Source organism: Citrus clementina, unplaced genomic scaffold (genome assembly GCF_000493195.1).
Source record: "Citrus clementina cultivar Clemenules unplaced genomic scaffold, Citrus_clementina_v1.0 scaffold_2, whole genome shotgun sequence".
In the NCBI taxonomy this organism is placed as follows: Eukaryota; Viridiplantae; Streptophyta; class Magnoliopsida; order Sapindales; family Rutaceae; genus Citrus; species Citrus x clementina.
In genome coordinates, this window is record NW_006262688.1 from 8794101 (window position 1) to 8816029 (window position 21929).

The 21929-nt window shown below is 33.0% G+C and overlaps 3 protein-coding genes across 3 annotated transcripts; all 3 read left to right on the forward strand.

Annotated features, from left to right (window-relative positions):
- Positions 1 to 1550: 1550 nt before the first annotated feature.
- LOC18050571 (WAT1-related protein At4g15540) lies at positions 1551 to 5004 on the forward strand. The gene is made up of 7 exons (XM_006446381.2): positions 1551 to 1741; positions 1846 to 1914; positions 2006 to 2119; positions 3586 to 3823; positions 4072 to 4230; positions 4317 to 4468; positions 4752 to 5004. Exons 1-7 carry the CDS (start codon positions 1551 to 1553, stop codon positions 4912 to 4914), a joined length of 1086 nt encoding a protein of 361 aa, XP_006446444.2. The 3' UTR covers positions 4915 to 5004.
- Positions 5005 to 12931: 7927 nt separating this feature from the next.
- Positions 12932 to 16565, forward strand: LOC18050572 (WAT1-related protein At5g40240). The gene is made up of 7 exons (XM_024191394.1): positions 12932 to 13375; positions 13472 to 13540; positions 13648 to 13761; positions 15071 to 15308; positions 15608 to 15766; positions 15859 to 16010; positions 16295 to 16565. Exons 1-7 carry the CDS (start codon positions 13185 to 13187, stop codon positions 16416 to 16418), a joined length of 1047 nt encoding a protein of 348 aa, XP_024047162.1. The 5' UTR covers positions 12932 to 13184; the 3' UTR covers positions 16419 to 16565.
- A 2222-nt stretch (positions 16566 to 18787) lies between these two features.
- LOC112101172 (WAT1-related protein At5g40240-like) lies at positions 18788 to 21611 on the forward strand. Its single transcript, XM_024191752.1, has 7 exons — positions 18788 to 18981; positions 19076 to 19144; positions 19249 to 19362; positions 20393 to 20630; positions 20826 to 20984; positions 21071 to 21222; positions 21494 to 21611. Exons 1-7 carry the CDS (start codon positions 18788 to 18790, stop codon positions 21609 to 21611), a joined length of 1044 nt encoding a protein of 347 aa, XP_024047520.1.
- The last annotated feature ends 318 nt before the right edge of the window (positions 21612 to 21929 follow it).

The following is a 21929-nucleotide window of genomic DNA, read 5'->3' on the forward strand; positions in this document are numbered from 1 at the left end:
ATAAATGATGAATGGAGGCGAGAGTTCAAAGTTCCGGAATTTTTTTCCTCTAACCCACTCGTCACGCCAAAGAAAGCCTCGTTAATTGATTGAAAAATTTCTTGCAGAGTTCACACTACTTCAGATGTAATTTAAGCTATCATCTGGCCGAAGAGGATTGAAATTCTAGGACGGTCAAATTTTATAGAGTTAATATTTTAGGCGATAAATTTGAAAAAAAAAATGTATTTAATGATTACATAAAATATTACCTCTGTAAATTTTGCAAGTTATTGTAGAGTAACTATAAAATTAATATTAAAAAAAAAACTACATAAATATATTTATGAAATAATTTCAAGGTGTTGTCTCTTTGTAGTTCGTGTTCCATCAATCGACTTTAAACTGATAGAATTTTCCGGTATCTATAGAAACATGATTAATTATACAATTATCAATATCATAAGTATGGTGAATACTCATTAATTTAAAGAAAACACTTTTATTCAATTATTAACTGAAGAAACTATATAAAAAAAATGAAGAAACTGTTTTATATATTCAATTTATTAATTACCATTTACTTAACTAGTTAATAAAAGTATATTATTTATTATAAATAATAACACCGAGTGGTTTTCAAATAGATTTATTTGACAGCATCTAATAAGAAAAGAGTAATGATACAGCCACAAACTCTTGTACAAACTTATTTTGTACAAACTGACGTGGCATGATTTCATTGGTTGAATGAAAATATAAATTAATAAAAACAAATCATGTGGGCCAAGTGATATTCAATTCAACCAATCTTATCATGCCACATCAGTTTGTACAAAATAAGTTTGTACAAGAGTTTGTGGCTGTATCATTACTCATAAGAAAAAGGCACGCATACTTCAATTGAAATAAATTCAACACAACAAATAGAAAAATCATTCTTCATTGTCACCTCTTGACGGTATCAATATTTCAATTTGGATGATAAGAGGTGAATGTGGAGATCAACATGACAAGTAATAATGATGACCTTTTAAACCAAGGCAACTATAGTCATTTTCTTCACAAAATTAGAGTTCTTTCCCAAAATAATTTTACAAATTTGATTTTTAATTAATGCTCATAATCTTTGTTGCTATTGGGGTTTCCCTCCATTTATATTATTTTCCTGCATAATCAAAACTAGAATAATTAATATGCATACGTATACATTTAATTAAAAATAAGATGATATTGAAAACTGAGTCTCATTGTCTATGAATAAAAGAATAGAAAATAGCAAGACTGATAGAGCTTATGAAAATATTTAGGCAGACAGCACTCGGCAACAATGAATTATTAACTAAATTTTTCAAGAAACATCTTCTCAAACCCAAATATATATTTAGTTCAAAATTAACGTGTAAATTGGCATCAACAATGAATAACATCTTCCTCTTTCGATAGTCATCAATAAAGACAAAATTCCTATAATTATCATTGTTTATTTTTTCAATGGTTGGTAAGAGCAGTTAAAGAGTGAAATCTTGCCATTTTTAGAGAACGAGAGAGAGTGCGTGCACTGTGTAGAGATGGAAAGGAGCAACTCATACAAGGATGGTTTGTTATTCACAGCCATGGTGGTAGCGGAGTGCACAAACGTAGGCTTAAACATTCTATTCAAGTTAGCTACTAACAAAGGAATGAGCTATTTTGTCTTCATCTTCTATTCTTCTGCTACTGCTACTCTTGTTCTCCTTCTGTTTCCCTTCATCTTTCGCAGGTCCTTACTAACTATTATTCTCTCATTCTTCTTTTGATCATCAGATCATTAATATAAAAAAATCATCTTTCATTTGTTAATATTTGAGTTTGATTTTTATCCAGTACTACGGCGTCGCTTCCTTTGTTAAAGTTTCCTGTCATTTCCAGAATCTGCCTTCTTAGCCTCATTGGGTTTGTAGAATTTTTGGAAACAAAGCTTTGATTGATTTGTTTTGTTTTAATTAACTTTCTTGAATTTTTACCTTTTTTTTTGGGAGAGCAGTTCTTTGCTTCGGATTCTTGGCTATACAGGCATAGCATATAGCTCTCCAACTCTTGCCTCAATGATCAGCAATCTCACTCCTGGGTTTACCTTCACCCTTGCCATCATTTTCAGGTTCGTTCATTTTCACATCAACATACGGAATTTGGCGAAATAGTCACGGAAACATTTTTACTTTTAAAAGTAGTCATACAAAATTATTTTTTAGACAATTATACTCAAATGAAATAAAATTTGATCATCATAGTTTATGAACATAATTGTCAAAAAATTATGATTATTTTCCAAAAAGAAAAGTCTATGTGATTCTTTTACAAAATTACGAGGGTAGCGTTGTTTTTTTATTATTATTGTATTTTCTTAAATTGATTATACACCACTGAAATTATTTTGATACGCCTATGATGTTCCATGACAAAGAAAATGGATAAAAAGCATGCGGATAAAAGATAATAAAATATCTAAATGATTGGCCATTAAAAAAAAAAGTCTATATTATGAGAAATTTTAGAATAAATTGGAAGTAATATAACCAATTAATGCATATACGACAAGTGTATTTGAATTTTATATAATTATCAATTGCATGTTGGTTCTTCAAAATAAATATATACATATTATAATATCGTTTGCTTATTGTATAGCTAATATAGTACCTCAAATGTATTCTAAAATTTCTCCCCTATTATATATATGTCATGTCATGGTTCTACAACATTTTTTTATTTGAAATATCTCATCGTTTCTGAACTTTCCACTTCTTTGCTTTAGATTTTTTATGGAATAGTGAAAATTAGTGGAATAGACAACAAAAATAGTAGCGACTTAACAACTGCTAGAATAAAATTCCTAGACAGTTTGTCAAATTCATCAATTAATTCATTTATATGTTTCTGCGTTTGTTTGATCATTTATGACTTTATGTCCATTGACGCATTCAGTACTGTTAATTAATTGTAACAATGCACAAGGGTTAGCAATTACAGTTTGCCAATATCCATGATGTTGTGTGAAAGTGTGAATTGCCTCATTAGAAAGTAAGTTCACTCGCACTCACTTATGTCCCTAATTTTATTTAAAATGTCAACAAAGTCCCAAACGTTTATATGAGTTTTTAGACCATATGTAATAAAAATATAAAATAATATTTTACCTCTTATTTCAGTTCTATATAAATTATGCGATCCCTAATAACTACACTTATCTATCTACATATCGAGTCATGAATATGATTTTTAGACTAAATGTAATCGTGATCTAAGCTTAACAGTTAAGTAAATATTATCTATTTTGGATGTAAAACACGTCGCATATTGTATTTGGTCAGATTTTGTCCTCCCTTACTATGTGGGATATCATCATAAAAATTAGACTTTTTTTTTTTTTTTTTATTTGGAACAAACATGGACCTGCGTGGAAATTACCCAAAAGAATGGCTAACTTGTCGTGTAGCTTTATGTTGGTGACCTTGATCCATTATTCTTGATCATTTTTGTTTTTGGTGAATATGTCCTCAGCCATCACCGTCAACTATCACTTTTTCACTTTTATTTTTTTCCCGTTCCTATTTTCCAAAATAGGATGGAAAAACTAGCATTGAGGAGTTTAGGCACTTGGGCTAAAATAATTGGCACAGTGGTGTCAGTATCAGGAGCAATGCTGGTGGTTCTTTACAAAGGCCCAACAATCATATCGCCTTCATCAACAGCTTTGCAATCTCTTCAATGGCCTCTACAATCAACACAATCAAAATGGGTCATGGGTGGCCTTTTGCTTCTTATGGAGAACCTACTTATTTCAGTCTGGTACATTATACAGGTAAGTAACAAAAATATTAATAATGCTCGGAATTTCAGCATATGAGTAATCCCAACTAATGTGCCAGCTGATTTAGAGTACTACACTGGGTAAATTATTAATCACACCATGATGTTACAGTTACTGATAAAACTATCATATCCATTTAGAATCCAAATGGGACTTTTAGCATTATTGTAAAATTATAACATTCATTCTTTAATATACTTTCATATAAAGATTTTTTGAATTCTGTGACTTTTTAACAGACCCAAATTATAAAGTTATACCCAGCAGAATTTGTCGTAACATTGCTTTACTGCGTGTTTGCAACAATTATATCTGCGCCGATATGTTTCCTGGGAGAGTCAAATTTGAGTGCTTGGAGGATAAAACCTGATATAGAATTGGCTTCCATTGTCTATTCGGTAAGAATCCAATAGAAAAGGCTTGAATTCCAAAGAAAGGGATCAATTGAAATGTCTAATGAAAGATTCTTTTATTTTTGTTTCAGGCATTCTTTGGATTAACATTGAGTACTGTTGTGCATACATTTGGCTTACACATGAAAGGCCCTGTGTACACAGCAATTTTTAAGCCTTTATCAGTTGCCATTGCAGCAATTATGAGTTTCATATTCCTTGGCGAGTCTCTCCATCTAGGGAGGTATTACTATTATAATCAACTCCGCACTAGTTGGCTTGCTAGTCTCTGTTTTGAATTTCGAATCGGTGCTGAGCTTTTTAAAATCTTTTATCATATGTGTATTTATAACAATTTATAATTAAGATTTAAATTTTTATTTTTTATTATCTAATAACTACTTATCATAACATTATTAAAAAAATGTAAAAAAACTTATCAACTCAGCACAGAATCCAAATTCATTTTTGTTTTTATATGATTTCTTAATGTTTTTCTTGATTGTAATTCCTTCTGCTGCATGCAGTGTGATTGGAGGAGTAATAATATGTGTTGGGTTTTATGTTGTAATATGGGGAAAGGCCAATGACGAAGAAGGGGAAAACGAAGACTCTAGTAAAATCTCATTCAATGACGAAGAAGGGGAAAACGAAGACTCTAGTAAAATCTCATTGTTGCAAAGCCCTTAAAATTGAAGATATATAAAGATTGTACGGTATCAAATATCTTATCGCTAACCGCTTGGATGCACTATCAATTGAAGTTAATAGTTTTTTTTTGGGGGGGGGTTATTTTCCAATGCCTTTAGTAGTTTATTCATTATTTTTCACTGAGCTGTATGCTATTGTTATGATTTTAGAGGCTATCACATCTAAGAGCTAGTATCATATTTAGTTTGAATGCGATTCTCTTGATGTCCTTATTAATTTTCAGCATTTAAATTATCATTATTGCCCTCGTTATGATCTCTACGTTCGTTGGTTGAATTGCATTCTCGTCTTAAACTTGAATTCTTCAAATGCTCTCATATTTATGGAGAAGGGAACGCAGTGGCTAATATTTTTAGCTACTATTGGCTTGACTTTTTGTAATTAGACTTAGTAAAACAGTCCTCTTACTGTTATTTGTAAGAGCTTGCACGAGGAATACTGGGGCATGCCCAGGAATTGATTCATTTAATCGGTCAAGCTGCTCTTATTTGTTGTTGGTTTTTATTTTTTTTCCCGTTAAAATACCTAGGCTGTCCTCTTTATCAATAGGCTTGCATGCAACGCAGGGAAAAAAAAATGACACAATGTACGAAGTAATCTCCCCTCATTGGCCCATAAAAACCAGCCGGTTCAAGTGGATTCCTAAAGCAGGGATCATGATTCTCTCATGATCTGATCATCTCTTAAATAACTCAATTGTTAATTGATAATTAATAAATAAACTAATAAAAGAAGTTGAATCTTACCCATACACTATCACTAAAAGACACATGATAAAAAATTTTTAAAAAATTTAAAAAAAATCAGATCAGGAGATAATCATTTTACCTAAAGCAGAGGGTCACCTCGCATGACAGGCAATAACAGAGGAACACATGGACTTCAACCATAAAGGTCCCTTGCCATTTGCCAATCCTTCAAAGACCAACTCACTAGAGCTGCAAAAGTTATAAGGCTCACTCGTGAGTCCCAAAAGGCCCACGTCTGAAAAACATTGGGTCATACGTCAGGCTCAAGAGTCCACCATGCCTACTACTACATTTTCAAAGTAATGTCACAAATTGGGCAATTTTCAGAAACTTCCCCTGAGGTTTGATATAATTTCACTTAGATGGTGAGTTTGATTATATTCTCACTTACCTCCCCTATCATTAGTATACATACGGTTTGACCGTTAGTTGACTTGTAAAATTACTAAAATATCCAAACCACTTAAACCAAAGCCTAAGATTTGGCACCAACAACTTCATACGGGTGCTTTTACCAATGACTGTGTTTATGGACAAAAATAGGGTACCATACTTCTCTCCAAATTCAACCTAGGTCTTGACTTTTCCGGCAACAATCGACGGTGGGTGGACGAGCTTTTGATAGCAAATTGATCTCCGGCAGCACGTGACTCTACCTTCGCCAATTTTGGCCGCAATATTTTTGTCAAGTTACCGGTAATCTTGGCTATGTTTATATTGCAAACTCTTTTTGTTTCTCATTTTAACAAAATAAAAAATAAAAAAAATCACCATGTTCATGTGCTTTTTTTTTTTTTTGGTGAGAAGGTCTATCTCTAGTACGAATGAATCTCTCTCTTTTTTCCTCATCACCTTTCTCTCTCTGGAAAGGTTTTTTCCTCATTCCATTATTTTTTAAAAAAAAATGTAGAGACGAGCAATTAAGTAAAATACACACATATATTGTTGTTTTTAATTTATAATATAAAGTAATAAAATATTATTTTTGTATTTCATATATAAATAAATAAATATTATGACATAAAAAAACAAAAACGGTTTGCTCTCCCCATTTTGGCCGAATTTTCCAGAATAAGTTGCAGCTCTTGATATTATGACTCTCCTCCATCTATATATTCTACACACATTACACAATACTTGCTTCCCCCCATTCTCCATTAATCAATTAATTTATATGCTTTTTTTTAATTTTACAGGAAAGGAACAAGCATTTTCTCAAGCCCAGCTGCTCTTTTAATTAATTACTACTGTAAGTACTCAATATTTAGACTAAAAAGTTGGATTCAACCCATCTCCTTCTTCCTTTTATATAAATCATTTTTCTTTTTCTTTTTTAACCATATTTATTTATACCGAAATGAAATGAAATGATATTAATAGCTAGATGAGTGTAAGATTGATTATAGATGAGTATTAGGATTGATTTGTTGTGTGAATATCAAAAACAGCTTTATTAAATTGATAGGTAAAAAATGGCACATGAGGTGTTCGACAAAATGCCTATTACGGTTTGTTTGTCTCATTTTAAGTAGATTAAGTAGAATGGCACATTGATGGGAAGACAAATTTTGTAAGCTCATCATATAGCACGACAAATCTGCGAGAAACGGCTTAAAACGCATTTACGAATTCTGTAAAATTGCGGCGCGATAAGTGGAGAAACGTGCACGCTCGCGCGACGGGCATTGAAACGCGTGCGCGACGCGTTTCAGCACCCATCGCCCGTGTGAGAAGCAGTCGTTGCACGCGCGATGAGTGGAGAAACATGCACGCTCACCCGACAAACATTGAAACGCGTGCGCGATGAGCGCTCGTCTCGTTCGCGTTTCAGCACCCATCGCCCGTGTGAGAAGCAGTCGTTGCGCGCGGGACGTGTGCTTCTCGAGTGCGTGACGAGCGCACTCATCGTGCACGCGACAAGCGGCCATTGCGCATGCTTTGCTTCGCTGTCGGTGATATGGTGTGTGTTCCTACATGGTTCAATATAGTTCTGATAATAATAATTTCAAGATTTTATGATATCTTAACATTGGATAGGAATTCTTATGGCCATCTACAGGTTTTAATTCCAATTAACTTGGAAGACAACCATTGGGTTGTACCTGTTGAGTGTTAGAAAATGCATATTTATAAAGGAGAAAATCGTCATTTTACATTTCAAGTCTTACTAACACCTTTACTTTCATGAATTTAACCTTCTTTTGATTTAATTCCGTTTGTTTTATTTTAATTAAGTATTTTATGTATTTTAGAGGCATTATAGTCATTTCACAATAAAGGAGAGATCAGACGGCAAAACGGACATCACTTTTGAACTCAGGACTGTCGAAAACCTTAGGAGGAGCATAAAAAGAAAAATGGTACTATTCACATGTATGGTACTATTCACGTATATGGTACTGTATACATTACTGTTCACAACACTGTTCACATAGACGGATCGATGACGTGGCATTGACCGATGATGTGTCACGATCCTGTTGGGCTAAAATTCTTATGTACTGTTGATGGTGACGTGGCAGCATATCAGTGGATGAAAAATCTCGCGTACGGTACATGCATCACACAGGATTATTTTCAACCAAACCGCGTTACTGTTCATCCGAGTCAAACCGTGTTACTGTTCATCCGCGTGGTCAAACCGTGGACTGTTGACTGATGACGTGGCGCAATCCTGAGCGTCCAAACTGTTTTTAATCCGATGGCCATGATTTACTCCATGTATCTATAAAAAGGGGGCTTCCCCCCCCTAATTTGATATCTCTGAATCCATTTTTGGGATCCATTTTATGTAATTCCTTCTCCATCTTGTATTTTCTTCATATTTTAATAAATTTCCATTTTGCCCCTAGTTCAATTATGAGTGGCTAATTTTCTTTCAAGCTTGAGTTGAAGCTGAAGTCTCAACATGTGTCATGGATTTAATTTGGTAAATTTATTTTCTCTTCCCCTCTAGTTTTTGTGGATGTTTTGACTTCTCGTCGATAAATAATAATAATCTTGCTAGATACCGCCTTGGTTACACCGGCTCTCTAGTATAAGGTTATTATTATTTGGCACGATAAGCCCTTAGCACCATATTGATTAGAGCGTGGTTCATGAGGTGTGGATTCCCCCCTCATGATTTAATTGGCATTAATAAGGATTATTTAGCCCATGATGCATGTTGATACGGATCCAGATACCCAAGTACGTCATTTTAATAGAATTCTCTTCAATTTATTCTCGTCATTTCAATTCCAATTTTAGAATTTATTCTCACCATTTTAATTTAAGTTTTAGCATATCCCAAATCATTTCCACCACAAATCCAATCACCCATTTACAAAATTAATTCTACACAATTAAAATCCACCTCCTCGTGGGATCGACACTCGTCACCATTGATCTATACTACTATAGATTCGTGCGCTTGCGAGTACATTAAAATTTGCACAACAGTACCCCGAGTAGACTTCCGGCGCAAGCAGATGTCGATCTATGACTTAATGAAGGAGTTTCGCGATGACAAAACGTATTGTCAGCTTTTGAAGCCACTTCAAGTTATCTTTCCCCAATGGCTGGAAGATGTTGGGTTTTACGACATCCGGCCAAACTTACATTGTGCGGAACGGAACTGATGAGCGTTGATGATGTGCCTCAACAATAGCCCGTAAGCGGCGGTTGTGGGGTGTTTATGTTAATGTTTACGATGTACTTAATGTTCAAGCTACAATTTAATTTTGACAGTTAGCATGGACAATATTTTAGGAGGAAGATTGCTATTGACATATTTAACGGTGATGTTATGTTATAAATGATATATTAATCTTTTATATTAATTACTGAATCTTGTGTCGACCGAACTTCCATTAATATATTTAAGATTGTTATTATGTCTGTTTTAATACCTTGTGTTAATGAGTTGATTGTTGCTTGGTGAGAATCAAGAGTTGCCTTCTTTTTGTAATTTTATTAAGATGTTGGTTGGTGAGAATCTGTGTTGTATTATAAGTTGATAGTAGCTTGTGTCAAATATTGGTGGTTTGGTTTTTGTAGCAAAATTGAATCCCTTGCTGGTGGAGACTAATATAGTCTATTGCTGAGAGAAGAAAATTATGTTTTTGTTGTTTTTAATTTCACATCTAGGCAAACATCCTGTAATTTGGGGAGACAACATTTATCTCTCGGGAGACGAGCATTTATCTCTCGGGAGACAAATATTGTTGCACAGGAGACAACAGCTTGTCTCCCCAAATTTCAGAATGCTTGGCTCGATGCTTGTCTCTCCAAATTTGAGAATACTCACTGTAATTTCGAGACAAGCATTTTGTAATTTGGGGAGACAAGCACTATTGCACGAGAGACAATATCATGTCTCCCCAAATTACAGAATACTTGTTTCTGTAATTTCGAGCCAAACATTCTGTAATTTGGGGGGACAAGCAGATAAATGTTGTCTCCCCAAATTACAGGATGTTTGCCTAGAGGTGAAATAAAAAACTACAAAAACATAATTTACTTCTCTCAACAACAAACTATACTAATCTCCATCAAGTTATTTGTCACCCAACCGGCAACACAAATAACAAACATTATAATTTATGCCGAGACCTAAAAAACATTAATATCAGTTAATTGAATTGGAAAATAACACTAACAAGAATGTCACCATAACTTAAATAACAGTCACATATGCATTTCTACAACTTACAGTTGGTCACAATCACAATTTGACTGAATTTCATCAACCTATACATCTACCAGTCGCCTATATACACAAAAAGAACAAAAATAATAACTACAGTAACAAAGTGCCATGATAGATAGTTGAGTTATACTTTATACATGGCATTGTCACTATGTTAGTATCACATTTATACAAAATATACAAAAACTCAATCTTGTGTGCCTATGACGGAGTACAAAAAGATGATACGACATCTCACAACGTCAACAACTTCATTAACCTCTCCTTCGCTATCAGCATAAGGTAAATCATTTTTAATATTATTTTATGAACATTTATCTGGAAAGACATCTTTATCGTCATTTGTTGCCATCATCTCAACAAAATCTTCTATTGCCGTCACTTGCTCGATGCGAACCTCATCATTCAAATCAGGAAGAGCAAACTCATTCTCATCCGCTAAGTCAAAGCAGTCCATTTCAACTGGACTTTCGTCTATATCATATCTGAATAAGCACACGTTAATAAGTGAAAGTAAATTAATAATTATGAATAATAATAATAATAATAATGACATTGCTAAATAACAACAACAACAATTACAATATTAAAGAAAAAATGATAATAATAATACATTTTAATGTTTTTCATGTCACATGCATGTCACATAACACAAAAAAAACTGAGTATGTGAGACAAAAAATGTCGCACGGGCGACAAAACGTGTTGCCCAAAAATACATAATGTCTGTATGTGAGACAAGAGCATGTCACCGCACAAAATACAAAAACATTATTTCACTTGTTGCCCAAAAATCCTATTTGTTGCCTTAAAAAAAAGAAATTGCGTTCATGCGACAAAAAACTGTCTCACGGGAGACATAAAACTGTCGCCCAAAAACATAGAATGTATGTGTGACAAGAGCATATCGCCGCACAATAGACAAAAACAGTATTTTTGTGCGACAAGACTTGTCCCCCGTGCAACAAATTTGTCGCCTAAAAACACAGAAACTCAATACGGGCAACATCAGTTCATCGTACGTGCGACAACAATGTCACCCAAAAACTCAGTCTGTATTAGTGCGACAAGGACTTGTCGCACGGGAGACAAACTTGTCACCCACAAACGAAGAAACTGGGTTTCTGCAACGGGCGCACACAAACACTGCAAATTCATAAACATATCAACTTAAGCAAACTTTGGCGGGAAAAATAAAAATTACAGCTAAGATTACTTCTATTTTACACATCCATTTGCATAACAATAACAAATTTTTTGCTTTATAGCCTTATTACGCTATGTATGGTGTAAATCACAAACATAAAATAACTAATAATTAAATTTTTTTCAACTTATGGCCACATATGGCTAAACTCATTCTCCTTTTAATCAATTTTTCCACCACCAACCCATGAACAAGACAAATAAAAAACAACCAACAACCACTTATAAAACTCCAAAAATAAGAAAATCAAAGGTATTTAAAAATTTTAGACTTTCATAAAGTAACTAACCTCTTACAAACTCCAATAACAGTGGCATCTTCCAACCACCGTTGATCGTCACCGGTCGCTAGCCTTTTCCGACCACCTATGTCTTTCTTATTCATGGGTTATGTATGCTCTTGATGTGTATTTCTTTTTATTCCAGCAAATGAGAGTAGGTGAGTGGAGTGAAAATTGTGAGAGAATGTCATCCATTGCTTTTTTGCGCTGGGGAAAGAGAAGAGAAAGAGAAATGCACTCTTTTACACAATGGATATTGTGTCTAATCGGTTAATATAATTGTCCAATATATTTTAAAATATTTTTTTATTGTTATTTGATTTTTTTTTATAATTTCAGCTTGTCTTTTACATATTTGCCCTCATCAACTAACGGTCAAACCGTATGTATACTAACAGCAGGGGAGGTAAGTGAGAATACAATCAAACTCGTCATCTAAGTGAAATTATATCAAACCTCACGGGAGGTTTCTGAAAATTGCCCGTCACAAATTTGATATTTACAATAGCTCATCACCTTTTTGTTTTTTTAATTATACGAGACTATTGCTTAGATTACAACTCATATTTAATGAAATTAATATATTGATATTTACAATTAGACAATTATTAAAACTAATTTACAAATTTTATATAACACAACCCATATTTTTACACTCTCTAATATTTGAGGGACGCCCACTGCTAGGACTAATTTACAAATCTTATATAGCACAATTCAGATTTTTATCCTCTCTAATATTCGATGAACGTCTACTACATTCATATTTTAAAAAAGAGAGGATTGCCTTCAAAGATATACAGAACTCAGAAAACTAAAAGTATTATTAAATTTAAATCTATCTTCAAATGATATAAGAGAGGACTATTTATATTAATAGTAATTATCTTAAAAAGAAGGAAAATAAAATCCTAAACTAGAAAGAAAAGAATAATATACTTTAGAAAATAAGAAAACTAATCAAGTATGATAAGAAATCTAATAAGCATCACTGTGTCTCGTTGATTATGAATAAAATAATAAAAATAGCAAGACCGATGGTACTTAATGAAATATTTAGGCGGACAGCACTCAGCAAGATTGATAACTGAATTTTTCAACCAAACATGTTCTCAAACCCAAATATACTTTTGGTTCGAAATTAATGTGTGAATTGGCATCAACAACGAATAGCATCTTCCTCTCTCGATAGTTTATCAATAAAGACAAAATTCCTATAATTGTCATTGTTTGTTTTTATTTTTTTAATGGTTGGTAAGAGCAATTAAGAATCAAACCTTGCCATTCCCAGCGAACGATAGAGAGTGTGTGTACTGTGTAGAGATGGAAAGGAGCAACTCATACAAGGATGGTCTGTTATTCACAGCCATGGTGGCAGTGGAGTGCACGAATGTAGGCTTGAACATTCTATTCAAGTTAGCCGCTAGCAAAGGAATGAGCTACTTTGTCTTCGTCTTCTATTCTTATGCTGCTACTACTATTGTTCTCCTCTTTTTCCCCTTCATCTTTCGCAGGTGCTTCATTAACTGTTACTCTCTCAAATCTTCTTTTGATCATCAATCACATTACCAATCAAAAAAATCATCTTTAATTTGTTAATACTTGTTCAGTAACACGGCGTCGCTTCCGTTGTTAAAGTTTCCTGTGATCTCCAGAATCTGCCTCCTTAGCCTCGTTGGGTATGTAGAATATTAATCACTGGAAACAAACGTTGATTGATTTGTTTGGTTATTAATTAATTTTCTAGAATTTTTACTCTCTTTTTTTGGTGGTGGGGGGAGAGCAGATCCTCGTATCAGATTCTTGGGTATACAGGTATAGCATATAGCTCTCCAACTCTAGCTTCAATGATCAGCAATCTCACTCCTGCTTTCACCTTCATCCTTGCTATCATTTTCAGGTTCCATCCTTTTATTTTTAAAAGTACTCTATTATTTTTAGACAATTACATCGAGATAAGATATAAATTGACCATTATAGTTTGAGAATATAATTATCAGGAAAAAAAAGAAATATTAATAATATTTCCTGAGAAGAAAAAGTTTCTGTGATTATTTTACTAAATTACCAGAGTATTATCGGTCTTTTTTTCATAATTATTATATTTTCTTAAATTGATTATGGACCACAGAAATTATTCTTGATACAGCAATGATGTTCCATGACAACCAAAATGGACAAAAAACAAAATTCTAAATGATATTGATTGGTGGTTAGAATAAAAGTCCATACATATATGTCGAATCATGGTTTTAGCGCATTTGCTTTATTTGAAATATCTCATCCTTTCTGAACAACTTTCAACATTTTTGCTTTAGATTCTTTTCAGCTATGGAATAGTGGAAATTAGTGAAAGAGACAACACGAACAGTAGCGATTTAACAACTACAAGATTAAAATTTGAGGAAGTCTGTCAAATTCGTCAATTATCTCATTTATATGTTTCTGTATTTATTTGATCATTTATGTCCATTGACTCGTTCAGTACTGATAATTAATTGTAACAATGCACAAACATTGAGCAATTACAACATGCCAATATCCCTGATGTTTTGAGAAAGTGTGAATGGTTTTATTAAAATGTAAGTTTACTCACTTACGTCTCTAATTTTCTTCAATATATGTCAACAAAGTCCCAAATGCTTATAAGAATTTTACACCATATGCCATAAAAATATACTTTTGTTGCGGTTCTATAGAGATCACACAATCAGCACGTTTAATCATGAAACTATCTCTCAGACTAATTCTAATAGTGATTTAAGTTAAATAATTAAATAAATATTATTTTGTTTTAGACATATGACACATTGAGTGTAAAATATCTCAAAAAATGTCTAAGTTGTCATATAACTTTTATGGCGGTGACCCACTGACTTTGGTCCATTATTTTTTATCATTTTCGTCTTTTGATGTCGAAATATCTCCTCAGTTATCATTGTCAACTGTCACTTTTTTACAATTATGTAAATAATTGTGGAAAAATAGTTTTTTTTTCTCTCTGAAAATAAGAGTAGAATGACATCTCTCTCGAATATTTGAGAATGTCAAAATTTAAACTCTTGTTCCAAAATTATTTGATTATAAATATATCAATAAATATTCTCATATAATGTGAATTGTAATCCTATACATTAGTCTCTTGTGATAAAAAAAACACTGTCACTTTTTCATTTAATCTTTTTCTCTTTCTTATTTTCCCCAAATAGGATGGAAAAACTGGCATTGAGGAGTTTAAGCACTTGGGCTAAAATACTTGGCACGATAGTATCAGTATCAGGAGCAATGCTGGTGGTTCTTTATAAAGGCCCAACTATCATATCGACTTCATCAATGCCTTCACAATCTCTTCAATGGCCTCTACAATCAACACAGTCAAGATGGGTCATCGGTGGCATATTGCTTCTTATTGAGAACCTACTTATTTCAGTCTGGTACATTATACAGGTACATAACAAAATTATGAATAATGCTGAGAGTTTCAGCATACGAGTAATCCCAATTACTCAATTAATGTGTCAGCTTATTAACAGAATCTCATTTGGTAAATTATTAATCACATCATGATGTTACAGTTACAATAAAACTACCATATCTATTTAGAATTCAAATGTTGGGACTTTTAGTATTATCTTAAAATAATTACATTAACTTTTAGTATTATCTTAAAATAATTACATTAACTCTTTAATATACATTCGTATAAAGATTTTAAAGATATTTTGGATTCTTTGACTTTTTAACAGACCCAAATTATGAAGTTATACCCAGCAGAATTTGTCGTAACATTGCTTTACGGCTTGTTTGCCACAATTATATCTGCGCCGATATGTTTCATGGGAGAGTCAAATTTGAGTGCTTGGAGGCTAAAACCTGACGTAGAATTGGCTTCCATTGTATATTCGGTAAGACTCCAATCCAATAGAAGAGACTTGAATTCCGAAGAAGGGCATCGATTGAAATGTCTTAGTGAAAGATTCTTTTCTTTTTGTTTCAGGCATTTTTTGGATTAACATTTAGTGCTGTTGTGCACACATTTGGCCTGCGCATGAAAGGCCCTGTGTACACAGCAATTTTCAAGCCTTTATCAATTGCCATCGCAGCCATTATGAGTTTCATATTCCTCGGCGAGGCTCTCCATCTAGGGAGGTAATATTAATATAATCAATTACCCACTAGTTGGCTTGCTAGTTTTTGTTTTGAATTTCGAGTCGGGGCCGAACTTTTTATAATCTTTTGCTAACGTGAATTTATAACAATATATGATTAAAATTTAATTTTATATTATTTCTTATTTAATAACTATCAATTACAAATTATTAAAAGAAAAAAAGTAGAAAGATTATCAACTTATCACAAAATTTAAATCCATTTTTGTTCTTGTATGACTTATTAATGTCTTTCTTAATTATAATCTCTTTTGTTGCATGCAGCGTGATTGGAGGAGTAATAATATGTGTAGGGTTTTATGCTGTATTATGGGGAAAGGCTAATGATGAAGGGGGAAAGAACGAAGACTCTTGTAAAATCACATTGTTGCAAAGTCCTTCAAGTTGAAGACATACACAGATTGTACGGTATCAAATATCTTATTGCTAACCGCTTGTATGCATTGTCAATTGGAGCTATGTCTTTAGGGGTTTATTCATCATTTTACTCTGAGTTGTATGTTGTCGCTATGATTTTAGAGGTTGTCATGTCTAAGGGTTGGTCTCTTATTTGGCTTGAATGTGATTCTCTTGATACCGTTGTTTATTTTTGGCGTTCAATTTATCTCACTTCTAATGATCTCTATGTTCGTTGGTTGAATTATACTTGTCGATTTATACTTGTATCCTTCAAATGGTGAGGGTGTGCGTGTACCGATGTGAGATAATGTAAGAGAGATGGAGGGGTGTGTGTGTAGGCATGAGATGGAGAGAGATGGTGAATTGGTGAGGGTGTGTGTGCCGATGTGAGAGAGATGGATTGGGAGAGATGGGTGGTGTGCATCTGTGTGTCTGTCGGCCTAGTGTGAGAGACAGATGGGGAAGCTGTCGTGTGTGTGTGTGAGATTCAGGGTTTAGAATTTCTTTATTTATTTATATTTTTTAATTTCAAGTGGAAAAATTGATTAGTTTGTCGATTCAGTTCAGTTTTGACCCGAACTGAACACAAACCAATCGGTTTACTTATTTTTGACCCATTCGATTCTTACTCTCTGAATTGAACCGAACCAAACGGAAAGATTTCAATTCGGTTCGACAAAAACTGAATCATTTGCCCACCCCTACTACATAATCAAAAGTAGAATAATTAACATACATACCTTTACATTTAAAAATAATATGTTTTGAATACTAAGTGATGCAGCGGAAAATTAATGTTTTAATATTCAGTTGATTCTAAATAATACTAAAATAAAAGAAGGAACTAAATTCATGTTCATTCGAAAGAATACTATGAACTTATGGGGTTAAGACTCATAGATTCCGCAAAATACCGAAAATCAACTAATCTTAAAAACTCATATAGAACTTTAAAAATTAAAAATATTATTGAACTTAAATCTACCTTCAAAGGCTACAAGAGAGGGCTATTTATATTATTAGTAATTATCTTAAACCATAAAGAAGGAAATAAAGTCTAAAACTAGAAAGAAAAGAATGATAAACTTTAGATAATAAGAAAACTAATCTAAATATAATAAGAATTTCAAATAGGCATCATTAAATTTCAGTGATTATGAATAAAATAATAAAAACAGCAAGACCGACAGCACTTTTAGAAATATTTAGGCAGACAACAATAGCAAGAATGATAACTGAATTTTTCAATCAAACATGTTCTCAGACCCAAATATATTAGTTCGAAATTAATGTGTGAATTGGCATCAACAATGAATAGCATCTTCCTCTCTTGATAGTTGAAAAGACAAAATTCCTATAATTGTCATTGTATATTTTTTTTTAATGGTTGATAAGAGCAATTAAAAGTCAAACCTTGCCATTCCCAACGAACGATAGAGAGTGTGTGTATTGTGCAGAGATGGAAAGGAGCAACTCATTCAAAGATGGTGTGTTATTCACAGCCATTCCCAGTGCTGTGTGTACTTGGATGGGTTTGGTTTTGACCCAAACTGCAGACAAACCAATCGATTTGCTTATTTTTTACTCGTTCGGTTCTGATTCTCTGAATCGAACTGAAAGATTTCGATTTGGTTATGCAAAAACCGAACCGTTTGCCCACCCCCACTACATAATCAAAAGTAAAATAATTAATATACCTATACATTTGAAAATAACATGTTTTTTAATATTAAGTAATGCAGCAGAAATTTAATATTTTAATATTTTGTTGATTTTAGAGAATATCAGCACAAAGAAATGAACTAAATTCACGTTGATTCGAAATAGTATCATGAACCTAGGGAGGTTAAGACTTATTGATTCCGCAAAATACTGAGAATTAACTATACTAAAAAACTCACACATAATTTTGAATTGAATTCAAATATATTTTCAAGGTTACAAGAGATGGCTATTTATACTAGTAGTAATTATCTTAAAGTATAAAGAAAAAGAAAACAAAGTCATAAACTAGAAAAAAATAATAATAAATTTTAGACAATAAAGAAATCAATCCATGTTTTAGACAATAAAGAAATCAATCCATGTTTTAGACAATAAAGAAATCAATCCAATAATAATACAAATTTCGTCACTAAGTCTCATTGATTATGAATAAAATAATAAAAAATAGCAAAATCGGTGGCACTTGTAAAAATAGTTAGCAGACAGCACTCGGCAAAAATGATAGCTAAATTTTTCAAGCAAACATATTCTCCTCTTTCGATGGTTACCTTCTTTTAGTGGTTGGTAAGAGCAATCAAGAGTCAAACCTTGCCATTTTTAGATAACGAGAGAGTGTGTGGGTACTGTGTAGAGATGGAAAGGAGCAACTCATACAAGAATGGTGCGTTATTCACAGCCATGGTGGCAGCGGAGTGCACAATTGTAGGCGAAAACATTATATTCAAGTTAGCCACTAGCAAAGGAATGAGCTACTTTGTTTTCGTCTTCTATGCTTATGCTGCTACTACTCTTGTTCTCCTCCTCCTTTTTCCCTTCATCTATCGCAGGTATTTATTTACTATTATTCTGTCAATCTTCTTTTGATCGTCAATCACATCATTAATAAAAAAATCATCTTTAGTTTGTTAATATTTTGTTTAGTAATACGGCGTCGCTTCCGTTGTTCAAGTTTCCTGTCATCTCCAGAATCTGCCTCCTCAGCCTCGTTGGGTATGTTGAATTTTAATCATTGGAAACAAGCTCCGATCGATTTGTTCTGTTATTAATTAATTTTCTTGAATTTCAACCTTTTTTTTTTTGGTTGGGGAGAGCAGTTCTTTTTTTCGGATTCTTGGGTATACAGGTATAGCATATAGCTCTCCAACTCTTGCTTCAATGATCGGCAATCTCACTCCTGGTTTCACCTTCATCCTTGCCATCATTTTCAGGTTCCATCCTTTTATTTTTGGAAGTAGTCTTATATTTTTAGATAATTATATCGAGATAAAATATAAATTGGCCATTATAGTTTATTCTATTTTCTTAAATTGATTATGGACCGCAAAAATTATTCTTGATAGAGCAATGATGTTCCGTGACAACCAATGGACACGAAGCATGCGGATAAAAAAATTATTGAAATATCTAAATGATTGGCGATTAAAATAAAAGTCCATATATATTATATAGGTCACGTCATGGTTTCACGGCATTTCTTTATTTGAAATATCTCATCGTTTCTGGACAACCTTCAACAGCTTTGCTTTAGATTTTTCAGCCATGGAATAGTGAAAATTAGTTAAGGAGACAACAAAAATAGTAGCGATTAAACAACTAAAAGAATAAAATTTTAGAAAGTTTGTCAAATTCATCAATTATCTCATTTATATGTTTCTGTATTTATTTGATCATTTCTGTCCATTGAGCCATTCGGTACTGTTAATTAATTGTAACAAGGCACAAGCGTTTAGCAATTACAACATGCCAATATCCCTGATGTTTTGTGAAAGTGTGAATGGCCTCATTAGAAAGTAAGTTTGCTCACTGATGTCTCTAATTTTCTTCAAAATGTCAACAAAGTCCCAAATATTTATATGAGTTTTACATCATATGCAATAAAAAATATACCATTTATTGCGGTTCTATAGGGATCATACGATTGTTAATAACTCTATTTATGCATCCACACATTGAGTCATGAATTTAACTCTCAAACTAATTCTAGTCGTGATCCAAACTGAATAATTAAGTAGATATTATTTGTTTTAGACATACAACACATTATATATTGTGACCTGCGGGTAAATTATGCAAAAGAATGTTTAAATTGTCATATAGCTTTTATGGCGGTGGCCTACTGACTTTGGTCCATTATTTTTTATCATTTTTGTTTTAGGTGTCGAGTTATCTCCTCAGCTATCATAATCAAAAACGACTTTTTCATTTTATTTTTTTCACCTTTCTTATTTTCCGAAATAGGATGGAAAATCTAGCTCTGAGTAGTTTAAGCACTTGGGCCAAAATAATTGGCACACTAGTATCAGTATCAGGAGCAATGCTGGTGGTTCTTTATAAAGGCCCAACGATCATGTCGACGGCCTCAATACCTGCTCAATCTCTTCATTGGACTCCACAATCAACTCGGTCAAGATGGGTCATTGGTGGCCTATTGCTTCTCATTTCGAACCTACTTATTTCAGTCTGGTACATTATACAGGTACATAACAAAATTATGAGTAATGCTAAGAATTTCAGCATTTGAGTAAATCCCAACTAATGTGTCAGTTTATGTCACTATTACCGATAAAATTGTTTTGTCTTCATTATTATTGTAAAATTATTACATGAATTCTTTCATATACTTTCATATAAAGATTCTAAAGATTATTTGAATTCTATGACTTTCTAGCAGACCCAAATTATGAAGTTATACCCAGCAGAATTTGTCGTAACATTGCTTTACTGCTTGTTTGCGACCATTATATCTGCGCCTATATGCTTCGTGGGAGAGTCAAATTTGAGTGCTTGGAGGCTAAAACCTGATATAGAATTGGCTTCAATTGTATATTCGGTAAGAATCCGGTGGAAGAGACTTGAATTCTAATGAAGGGGATCAATGGAAATGTCCAACGAAAGATTCTTTTCTCTTTGTTTCAGGCATTTTTTGGATTGTCATTTATTACTGTTGTGCATACATTTGGCTTGCGCATGAAAGGCCCTGTGTACACAGCAATTTTCAAGCCTTTATCAATTGCCATCGCAGCCATTACGAGTTTCATTTTCCTCAGCGAGGCTCTCCATCTAGGGAGGTACTATTATTATAATCAATTCCCCCACTAGTTAGTTTACTAGTCTTTATTTTGAAATTCGACCCGGTGCCGAACTTTTTATGATCTTTTGCTAAGTAAATTTTATAACAATATATGATTTAACTTTATATTATTTCTTATTCAATATCTATCAATCATAAATTATTAAAAAAATAAAACACTAACTTAGCACAAAATTTAAATCCATTTTTTTTTTCTTGTATGACTTATTAATGTCTTTCTTAATTATAATCTCCTGTCTTGCATGCAGCGTGATTGGAGGAGTAATAACATGTGTTGGGTTTTATACTGTATTATGGGGAAAGGCCAATGACGAAGCGGGAAAGAACAAAGACTCTTGTAAAATCCCATTGTTACAAAGTCCTTAAAGTTAAAGATATACGTAGATGTACAGTGTCAAATATCTTATCGCTAGCTGCTTGTATGCACTGTCAAAGTCAATTGGAGTTAATAAATTTTTTTTTTTTGGGTTATTTTGCTATGCCTTTAGGATGTATTCATCATTTTACACTTAGCTATGTGCTGTTTCTATGATTTTAGAGGTTGTCATGTCTAAGGGTCGGTCTCTTATTTGACTTAAAATGCCATTCTCTTGATGTCGTTTTTTAATTTCAGCGGTCAAATTATTACAATCCCAATGATCTCTATGTTCTTTGGTTGAATTATCCTTGTCATTTTAGACTTGT